Source organism: Mytilus californianus, unplaced genomic scaffold, assembly GCF_021869535.1.
Source record: "Mytilus californianus isolate M0D057914Y unplaced genomic scaffold, xbMytCali1.0.p SCAF_4, whole genome shotgun sequence".
Taxonomy (NCBI): domain Eukaryota; kingdom Metazoa; phylum Mollusca; class Bivalvia; order Mytilida; family Mytilidae; genus Mytilus; species Mytilus californianus.
Window position 1 is genome coordinate 43,048,599 of NW_026262690.1, and position 11,718 is coordinate 43,060,316.

Below are 11,718 nucleotides of genomic sequence, written 5' to 3' on the forward strand. Positions count from 1 at the left end.
GTAAAACTATTCAACATGTAATCAGTAATGTTAAAATTGCTGTTTTTGTAACAGTTCATTGTGGGATACTCTCCAAGGTCCATGTTTAGCCATGTAGATATCTATAAAAACCAAAGACAACATTTTTGGAATTCAGGAAAATTAACAAAAATTGCCAGGGTTAAATTGCATGATAAAACAATATATATAATATATACAGAAAAAAACACAAATTAAGGAATTTTCTTAGAATGAGATCCCCTACTCGAGTTTGAAAACAAAATGATACATGAGTGTACAAGCTTTTATTTAATCAAAGCAATTTTGTAAATTGCTAAAATGTTATGGTCGATGCTGCACATGATTACTAAGTAAAGAGAAGAAATGAAATAATGTAGATAATTGCCTCCATCCAGAAACAGGAATTTATGAGTACTGAAACCATTCATTAATGATTGAACTTTAGAGTAATTATGTACATCATTATAGAAAACAATGACTTCATACTATTTTCATAGAGTAAAATTTGTAAACATTCAGATTTGTTTTATAATTTTAGGCTTATGAGATCTAATCAAAGACTATATAGATCAATAACATACATTGATGTTTTATAATTTTAGGCTTATGAGATCTAATCAAAGACTATATAGATCAATAACATACATTCTTGTTTTATAATTTTAGGCTTATGAGATCTAATCAAAGACTATATAGATCAATAACATACATTGATGTTTTATAATTTTAGGCTTATGAGATCTAATCAAAGACTATATAGATCAATAACATACATTGATGTTTTATAATTTTAGGCTTATGAGATCTAATCAAAGACTATATAGATCAATAACATACATTGATGTTTTATAATTTTAGGCTTATGAGATAGCACATCTAATCAAAGACTACATAGATGAATTACAAGCTAGATGTGTTATACCACGGGCTCGACCAGAAAGTCTATACCAAAGTAATCGTGTGTCTTCTGTTTACATTGATGACCATACATTTGAAACATTACAAACACTTGTGTAATACTTTATATAGATATATACAACCTTAATATACAAGATTAGTAAAAGCAGCAGTATTTAATCATAATGGCAGATCAGCTTTTGTAATCAAATATCAAGTGTATTTTGGCTTCCAAGCTTTGAATTTTAAAAGGCATAGTTTTTTCAAAAATTGCTAATAAATTATAGTAGGAGAAAAAAAGTTAATATATTGACCAGTCTGAAAATTGTACGAGGACCCTTACTGAAATAAATAGGGAGTAATATGGTTTTATACCAAGATATTTATTTGAGTTTATTGATCAAATGTATAAATTATGTTAAACTATTTGTCTAGTTTTGTAAAAGAAATACTCTAGACTATAAACAAAGTGCAATATTTTACTTTCTAAGTCATTTCTAATGAAAATTTGTGATGACTTTTGTTTTCTATACAGTGAAATCTGTTTAAACTAAGATTGAGATATATTGAAATAATTAAAGTTACATTTTGATGTCATTAATTGTCATATTGGTGTAATATTAAATAAATACTTTATTTGAATTAAGAGAAGAAGAAAGGAACATTCTACATCTTATTGCTAAAAAAGAAAGCATGTAGTATACCATTTTAATACAAAAAAGAAATGATATATTTTTCAGCTGTTGTGTATATTGGAGAAAAGTATTCTTAGTGCCTTCTAAATTCATGCTATAAAGTATTTAATAGATTAATGGGTATTTGCTTAGAATTGACTAAAGCTTTCATAGATATCATTCAGGTATATTTTCCTTTTCCTTTTTTATACAACACTATTGTTTTTGTTTTTTTATATACCATATACTTCATTTTGAACAATAGGCAGAATTCCTAAAATTTTGAACGGAAATGATGATTTTTGCTTTCTTCACCTCCCTTTCTTTTCTAGCTGTTTTTTTCCACAGATTGCTAAAGATTCAAACTTCATATTTTCTATGAAACAAGACCAAAGCATCATTTTCATTGCAATCAGCTGCTTATGATAAGATTTTTTATTTCTTAAAGGTAAAAAAATCATACTTGTGTCCACAGATTAAGTTTAGCCTGCTTCCTATCTCAACTTACATCTAAAACTTACAATGAGGGATCAGCTGAGAACTTACAATGAGGGATCAGCTGAGAACTTACAAAAGAGGTGATTTCAATTTTCCCATTGTGAATGTTCCATTTCTGTTCAACAAAATTTCAGCAGTGCTTGTAAATTGATTTAATATCTCCCAGTTGATATTCAAGGGCTTGCATTTTCTATCATAATTTCCTTGATAGAAGGTTGCTGCTAACAAACTAACTATTTAACCAAAGATTCCAATTGGTTAGGTTTAAGTCCCTCCTTTGAAAGTTTTATTGATGCCATCTTGTTTTGATTGACCATCATGGAATGATCATAGTTGCAGATTACTACAGATCTGTTCCACTTGTAACCAAAATCTTTCTTTTTTTTCCATGATTGTGACATCATTAAATGTGACTGGTCACTGAATAAGTCTATCCGTTTAACTACCAAGAAATTCTTTAGTTTTTATATTAGAATTTCTGCATGTGCAAATGAAAACTAAAAACAGTATTTTCAGGCATGGAGTTTAGATAACATTTTTGTAGGAGACTGATAACCTTTTTATACTGTTTTTTTTTTTTTAAATCAGTCACGAAAATTGTATTGAATTGGTGATTTGATATCATTTTATTGTATATGATTGTATCAGCCTATAGACGTATTTACACTTGTATGCAAATTTGTCCGCCATTACGTAAAATCACACAGGTTCCCATAAACTTTGCCATCATAATTCAAAACATTCGATGTCACAATTAAAAAGTGATTGTTGCCTGACGTCAAAAGGTGATTCGGAGTAGATCCAAGGTCATTTGGAGGCAAAATATAGCTTTATACCAAAAGTGTAAATACATTTATTGCAAGTCACTGATCATTTTTGTGATTACTTTGATGAAGTATTTTAAGAACAAAATCAACACAAATTTGATCATTAAGTATGGAAATAAAATAAGACATTTGTTGGGCGTAGAAATTTTCTGATTTTTCCTTTGCTGGACAAAAGTGTCATTTTAGGTTATTAATTATTGTTTATATTGGTGGATCTATTATAATCTTCAAGAATTTACTAATGCACTGAAAAAAGATTTGAATTTTTACTTTTGAATCAGTTTTTCCTAACGTGATTAACATTTATTCATCTCCTGCTGACAAATGGAACTTAATTAAACCCCCATATTCTGGTGTTTCAAGGTCATATGCAATAAAATTTCGACTGTTAGAGCTGTTTGATTTCCTAATGCACTTTTTAAAGGATTATATATAAGATATATGTTCAACCAAAAATTTTCAAGTTCTAGGAATAATAAGAAAAATTATTGAGGAAACAGTGAAAATGAACTTCGTAAGTTCCCTGTAATTACTCTTCTGTATGATGTCATATGTGCCGTGTGTTGACAACACGGAATTGAAATAACGGGTTTCCTCATTTTTTATTTTGAATGAGATTTAAGCAAGCATGGTTATAATGACATGAGTTGTTTTATCATACAGCACCATCACACATTATGCCATACAGTTAGACGGGTATACATGCACATGTAAGGGACTTGAAACAATGTGTTTACAGTAGTAGTGTATACCATACAATTCACCTTTTTTGTTTGACTGTGCTTGGTTCTAAATCACTGCATGGATTCAAATTTCCAACTGATTCCATCTTTCAGGACTGAACATGTAGATAATTTGATCATGGAAACTCTTTCTTTTCAACTGGCCTTTTACCCTTCACCACTCGAGGCAAAATGTTTTCCCTAAATGGAACAGATCAAACCTGAAGTCAGCTGATTGTGCTACTTTACATCAACAAATTCCAGGAGGGTCATATCTGACCTTAATTAACACAGTGATGGGGAGACGAGTGATAAAATTTTATTGCAGACATATTTGTTAGGAAATTTTCAAACAAGTTAAAAACTAATATGGAGATGCACAATTTATATTCCATTGATATTTATTTAAGTTTGTTTTTTACTTACCAGTTTTAAGTAGATTATAAAAAAATGTTGCATGTGACCTGTAAAAGGTGTTAGAATTGAGTTCCATTAAGTCGTGCTGTGGCAAGGTGAAGACTTCTCTTAAAAGGAGAAAAAATAACAAAAACAGGTTTAAAAACTATATATTTCATACTTGTATATTTATTTTGAACTAATATCTAGTCTACACAGGTTAACTATTTATTTTTGTACAAAATTATTCCACATCTATTGTCAAGTAAGTTATCTTCTCTTTATATGGTGATGTATTTATTTCCTGGTAACAGTCTGATGCTAAGTGTATTTATTTATGTGTATGAAACAAATTTTTGTACTCTAATGTTTAAATATTTCAGATTTTCAGAGGGATCATTTCTCAAAATTTTCAAAATCAGTCGCCAAATTGAATTTGTATTAGCATAGTGGGATTTTGGTGGATAAAGGCATAGGTTGATTTGATATCATTTCCTTAAAAAAAATACAACATTATCTGAATCCATTACTATTTGGAATTTATTCTAATTATTACATAATTGAAAAATAAATTTTTCCATTAATAGAAATAATAGAATTATCTTGGAAATAACATGAATCAACAAATGATGGAAGTTTTTGAATCTTTAATTCAAAAGAGGATCCCAAGTAGGGAGATTGTGATTCAATGGTGGTAGTTTGTAGCTGTCAGTCATATTTGTTTTTTGTTTAATGATTTAAGCATATATCAGGCAATTGGTTTTCTCTTCTGAATTGTTTCACATTTTGTCAGTCCAGAGCCTTTTTTTACAGCTTACTATACAGTATTGGTTTTGCTCATTGTTGAAGGCCATACATAAGTTGTTTACATCTCTGTTGGATAATTGTCTCATTGTCATTCATACAAAATCTGATTATTTTTTACAATGGAGGATTTTTGTCTTTTTTTTTTAACCAAAAATAGTTTGCACTTCACAGTAAAATTGTTTAAGGAAGTGTGGAATTAGCAAATAATTAACAATTAGGAAATACTTTAAATAATTTAATTAAAGTTTCCGTCTTTATTGTTATATTTTTCAACATTTAACCTTTTTTTAATGAACCTAAAATAAACTATTTTCTGGTTGCCTTTTTTAGATTCATGACTAATGTTTTAGACAAATTTCGGTTAGATATGTTTTTGTTATATTTGTATTGTTATTTACCAATATGTATGTAATTATTTATTTATGTGTTCTTTTTATTACACAATCTATGCAATTTTTATGCATATTTATCAAAATTTTACACTTGCATAATTTTTTAAACTAGTTTCTTTGTTTTTTTTCAAATTAGGGATTTTGTCTGCATATCAGAAGATTTCTTACATATATTATCATTTATTATTTTTCAAATATTGAGGAGATATGTTTATATTTGGTTGAATTCTTGTCAGTGAAAGGAAGAATTACAGATGAATATGATATTACAGTAGTTGACTCGATACTCAATTTGGATTTGTAGAAAGAGAATGAAGCAAGAATTATATTTTACATATGTTTGATCATTTGATTTCATACTCACATTTTATTTGAATTTGGCTCATCATGGTCAGTCTTCAAAAAAACTAACATTTTATATAGTGATGTAAATGATAATGCAATCTTAGAACTTCTTAATCTTCATTTAGATACCCATTGCATGCTTCAGGGTTATTAAGAGATCTTCACTGTTTTTATCAGATTTTAATTCTTTAAAAAAGACCAGTGGCGGATCCAGAAACTTTCAAAAGGGTGGGGGCCCACTGACTGCCTAAGAGGGGGCCCGCTCCAATCATGCTTCAGTGATTCCCTAAATAACCAACCATATTGTTCCCACAAAAGCCCCCCCCCCCCCCCCCCTTAAACCTGCCTCTGAAGACTGACATCTTTTCAGTTGTCACAATACTTGAATGAAGTGGTAATGTAAAATGAATAAAACCCATGACCTTTTTTATAAAGTATTAATCATATACACAAGTTTAAGTGCTAAATGATTAATTTTAAGTATTAAGTATACTTTGTCAACATTTTGTATAATAATCTCTATACGCTTTGAATCTCTTTCATTTATAGTGTACAATGTGCAATGTTTTACTAATGTGATGTAACAATCTTGTCAATAAATTTATTTTCATATAGCATTTTGTTAGTTATGGCTATGAATAGAAGGATGGATACCTAAAGAAAATAATGAGTCAACATATTTTAAGTAAGGGTTTTTATAAATAAATAATGATAATAATTTATTTTATTAAAGTGTCACATACTTGTCTACAGATTTTTATACAGATTATATAAAATACATTGCACAATAATAAAATAAGACAAATACCCAGCCTAGATAGGCTTATGCGACACTATATATACAAATATATAACTATTTAACAAATACAAATTGTAAAACGTAGTAAAATGTCAAAAATGTTTAAAATTATCCGAATTTTTCACAACTTTTTCATTATTTAAATAAAACCATAACTTAAAATAGAAATGACACAATTAAGTATGACGTAAAAAAAATAAATGATATGCGATAAAAAGAATATATTTTAAGGAGGTTATATAAATAGATTGCGAAGAATAAATTGAACTAATCTTGGTTTTTTATATCAATTGGGCTGGGCTATTGTTGGTTGATTACATGCAAACAATTTTCAAGCAGTATTCAAATTGTGTTCACCTATGGTAAAATTCAGCAGAGCTTAAACTTCAGTATTATTTAAGGGTCTAACATTTAATGCATCAGATTTTTAATACTATGCAATATATATTATGGAATAAATTTTGACAGGTAGTCACAGAAAAAAAACTTCATCTCAGGACAAAAGATTACATTGCTTTTTTTCATTAAAAAACAAAAAAAAAAACTATTTCATTTTATTTATAAGATAAAAGCCTAAACAAGAAAAAGTCAGTTTGAATCCAATTTTTTAATGGTGAATAGTGACTTTTGCCAGAATGCCAGAGGAAAAGGACAGTTAACAGTTTTGGATAAAAGGTGATACGATCAGCACAAATAGTAACAGTAATAAGTTTGACATTTTTTAGAATACAAGGGCTTGCAGTCACAAATTACTATTTCTGTGTACACATATCTTGGAGAATTGAATCATTCGAGAAAGACAAATGTAAGATTATCACACAAGTCGCTCGTTTCCTACTCATAATAAATCTTATTGTAACATTCCAAACATTCCAAATCTTTAAAGACTGATATTATATATCTTCTTCAATGAAACCTTTTCAAGTAAACAGTTGACCAGTATTCAAATAAATCTTCCAATTATAATGCCTCTGCAATGAAAGCTCAATGGACAAAAAGGGGGAATGCAAATGGAAAAGTGAAAAAGTAAAGAGTCAGAATACGATCTTATTGATATAAAAGGTAACCTGCATGGAAAAAACTTAGCTGACAAAAAAAAACATTGGTACAAAAATTTCGCAGAACAATATGCCTCTATAGGGAAGAAGAATCTAACCCTTGATCATCTGATTAAGCTTTGTTAAACAAATAAGAAACGTGTTGCCAATACATGTAATGACCATGGTGTTAAATCATTCCACATAGTAAAAATAGAAAGTTAATCAATAGAACCAGTTGGTAAGAACATCTTTATTACACCTCACTTGCTTCAATTTAGCACAAAATGGATAAAACTTTCAACAAGATTGAAGAGATGATTCCAAACTGCAGCTTAGAAAAGCCTTGACTGATTGCTATTGTGAAAAGTCAGGGCCATTGTAGTCGGATTACAAATTTAGTCTTACTAATGGCCTTTCACTGGCAATGACTGCACATCTTGTTCTGAATCAGAACTGATATCAAAGAATCGAAAACCTATGAATCGTTCATCATGATATTCTATAAGCAAATTCATTTGACTAAAATACTAACTCTGATATAATGAGAATTATCTTAAAGACATGCAGTATGTAACACCTTACGTCTATGGATAAATGATAAAATAACTTAGTGACAGCTTACCTGTACAGCAAGGTGTTCTCCAGCGATAAAAATTTTCAAAATCAGTCGCCAAATTGAATTTGTATTAGCATAGTGGGATTTTGGTGGATAAAGGCATAGGTTGATTTGATATCATTTCCTTAAAAAAAATACAACATTATCTGAATCCATTACTATTTGGAATTTATTCTAATTATTACATAATTGAAAAATAAATTTTTCCATTAATAGAAATAATAGAATTATCTTGGAAATAACATGAATCAACAAATGATGGAAGTTTTTGAATCTTTAATTCAAAAGAGGATCCCAAGTAGGGAGATTGTGATTCAATGGTGGTAGTTTGTAGCTGTCAGTCATATTTGTTTTTTGTTTAATGATTTAAGCATATATCAGGCAATTGGTTTTCTCTTCTGAATTGTTTCACATTTTGTCAGTCCAGAGCCTTTTTTTACAGCTTACTATACAGTATTGGTTTTGCTCATTGTTGAAGGCCATACATAAGTTGTTTACATCTCTGTTGGATAATTGTCTCATTGTCATTCATACAAAATCTGATTATTTTTTACAATGGAGGATTTTTGTCTTTTTTTTTTAACCAAAAATAGTTTGCACTTCACAGTAAAATTGTTTAAGGAAGTGTGGAATTAGCAAATAATTAACAATTAGGAAATACTTTAAATAATTTAATTAAAGTTTCCGTCTTTATTGTTATATTTTTCAACATTTAACCTTTTTTTAATGAACCTAAAATAAACTATTTTCTGGTTGCCTTTTTTAGATTCATGACTAATGTTTTAGACAAATTTCGGTTAGATATGTTTTTGTTATATTTGTATTGTTATTTACCAATATGTATGTAATTATTTATTTATGTGTTCTTTTTATTACACAATCTATGCAATTTTTATGCATATTTATCAAAATTTTACACTTGCATAATTTTTTAAACTAGTTTCTTTGTTTTTTTTCAAATTAGGGATTTTGTCTGCATATCAGAAGATTTCTTACATATATTATCATTTATTATTTTTCAAATATTGAGGAGATATGTTTATATTTGGTTGAATTCTTGTCAGTGAAAGGAAGAATTACAGATGAATATGATATTACAGTAGTTGACTCGATACTCAATTTGGATTTGTAGAAAGAGAATGAAGCAAGAATTATATTTTACATATGTTTGATCATTTGATTTCATACTCACATTTTATTTGAATTTGGCTCATCATGGTCAGTCTTCAAAAAAACTAACATTTTATATAGTGATGTAAATGATAATGCAATCTTAGAACTTCTTAATCTTCATTTAGATACCCATTGCATGCTTCAGGGTTATTAAGAGATCTTCACTGTTTTTATCAGATTTTAATTCTTTAAAAAAGACCAGTGGCGGATCCAGAAACTTTCAAAAGGGTGGGGGCCCACTGACTGCCTAAGAGGGGGCCCGCTCCAATCATGCTTCAGTGATTCCCTAAATAACCAACCATATTGTTCCCACAAAAGCCCCCCCCCCCCCCCCCTTAAACCTGCCTCTGAAGACTGACATCTTTTCAGTTGTCACAATACTTGAATGAAGTGGTAATGTAAAATGAATAAAACCCATGACCTTTTTTATAAAGTATTAATCATATACACAAGTTTAAGTGCTAAATGATTAATTTTAAGTATTAAGTATACTTTGTCAACATTTTGTATAATAATCTCTATACGCTTTGAATCTCTTTCATTTATAGTGTACAATGTGCAATGTTTTACTAATGTGATGTAACAATCTTGTCAATAAATTTATTTTCATATAGCATTTTGTTAGTTATGGCTATGAATAGAAGGATGGATACCTAAAGAAAATAATGAGTCAACATATTTTAAGTAAGGGTTTTTATAAATAAATAATGATAATAATTTATTTTATTAAAGTGTCACATACTTGTCTACAGATTTTTATACAGATTATATAAAATACATTGCACAATAATAAAATAAGACAAATACCCAGCCTAGATAGGCTTATGCGACACTATATATACAAATATATAACTATTTAACAAATACAAATTGTAAAACGTAGTAAAATGTCAAAAATGTTTAAAATTATCCGAATTTTTCACAACTTTTTCATTATTTAAATAAAACCATAACTTAAAATAGAAATGACACAATTAAGTATGACGTAAAAAAAATAAATGATATGCGATAAAAAGAATATATTTTAAGGAGGTTATATAAATAGATTGCGAAGAATAAATTGAACTAATCTTGGTTTTTTATATCAATTGGGCTGGGCTATTGTTGGTTGATTACATGCAAACAATTTTCAAGCAGTATTCAAATTGTGTTCACCTATGGTAAAATTCAGCAGAGCTTAAACTTCAGTATTATTTAAGGGTCTAACATTTAATGCATCAGATTTTTAATACTATGCAATATATATTATGGAATAAATTTTGACAGGTAGTCACAGAAAAAAAACTTCATCTCAGGACAAAAGATTACATTGCTTTTTTTCATTAAAAAACAAAAAAAAAAACTATTTCATTTTATTTATAAGATAAAAGCCTAAACAAGAAAAAGTCAGTTTGAATCCAATTTTTTAATGGTGAATAGTGACTTTTGCCAGAATGCCAGAGGAAAAGGACAGTTAACAGTTTTGGATAAAAGGTGATACGATCAGCACAAATAGTAACAGTAATAAGTTTGACATTTTTTTAGAATACAAGGGCTTGCAGTCACAAATTACTATTTCTGTGTACACATATCTTGGAGAATTGAATCATTCGAGAAAGACAAATGTAAGATTATCACACAAGTCGCTCGTTTCCTACTCATAATAAATCTTATTGTAACATTCCAAACATTCCAAATCTTTAAAGACTGATATTATATATCTTCTTCAATGAAACTTTTTCAAGTAAACAGTTGACCAGTATTCAAATAAATCTTCCAATTATAATGCCTCTGCAATGAAAGCTCAATGGACAAAAAGGGGGAATGCAAATGGAAAAGTGAAAAAGTAAAGAGTCAGAATACGATCTTATTGATATAAAAGGTAACCTGCATGGAAAAAACTTAGCTGACAAAAAAAAACATTGGTACAAAAATTTCGCAGAACAATATGCCTCTATAGGGAAGAAGAATCTAACCCTTGATCATCTGATTAAGCTTTGTTAAACAAATAAGAAACGTGTTGCCAATACATGTAATGACCATGGTGTTAAATCATTCCACATAGTAAAAATAGAAAGTTAATCAATAGAACCAGTTGGTAAGAACATCTTTATTACACCTCACTTGCTTCAATTTAGCACAAAATGGATAAAACTTTCAACAAGATTGAAGAGATGATTCCAAACTGCAGCTTAGAAAAGCCTTGACTGATTGCTATTGTGAAAAGTCAGGGCCATTGTAGTCGGATTACAAATTTAGTCTTACTAATGGCCTTTCACTGGCAATGACTGCACATCTTGTTCTGAATCAGAACTGATATCAAAGAATCGAAAACCTATGAATCGTTCATCATGATATTCTATAAGCAAATTCATTTGACTAAAATACTAACTCTGATATAATGAGAATTATCTTAAAGACATGCAGTATGTAACACCTTACGTCTATGGATAAATGATAAAATAACTTAGTGACAGCTTACCTGTACAGCAAGGTGTTCTCCAGCGATAAATAATCTCTACTCACCTATATAAGCTATACTTAAACAACTTG

The 11,718-nt window shown here is 29.0% G+C and overlaps 1 protein-coding gene across 7 annotated transcripts in view; it reads left to right on the forward strand.

Moving 5' to 3' along the window:
- Window positions 1–9,799, forward strand: part of LOC127698325 (myosin-VIIa-like) — a 111,934-nt gene extending 102,135 nt beyond the window's left edge. For 4 of the 7 annotated variants that reach the window (XM_052201719.1, XM_052201720.1, XM_052201721.1 and 1 more), the window contains one exon: window positions 859–6,172. In XM_052201719.1, coding sequence (XP_052057679.1) covers window positions 859–1,017 — 159 coding nt within the window. In that variant the 3' untranslated portion in view covers window positions 1,018–6,172. Of the gene's footprint in view, window positions 1–858; window positions 6,173–9,413 lie in introns of those variants that run through there. The other 3 variants (XR_007980794.1, XR_007980796.1, XR_007980795.1) reach the window with 1 other exon arrangement.
- Window positions 9,800–11,718: the final 1,919 nt, after the last annotated feature.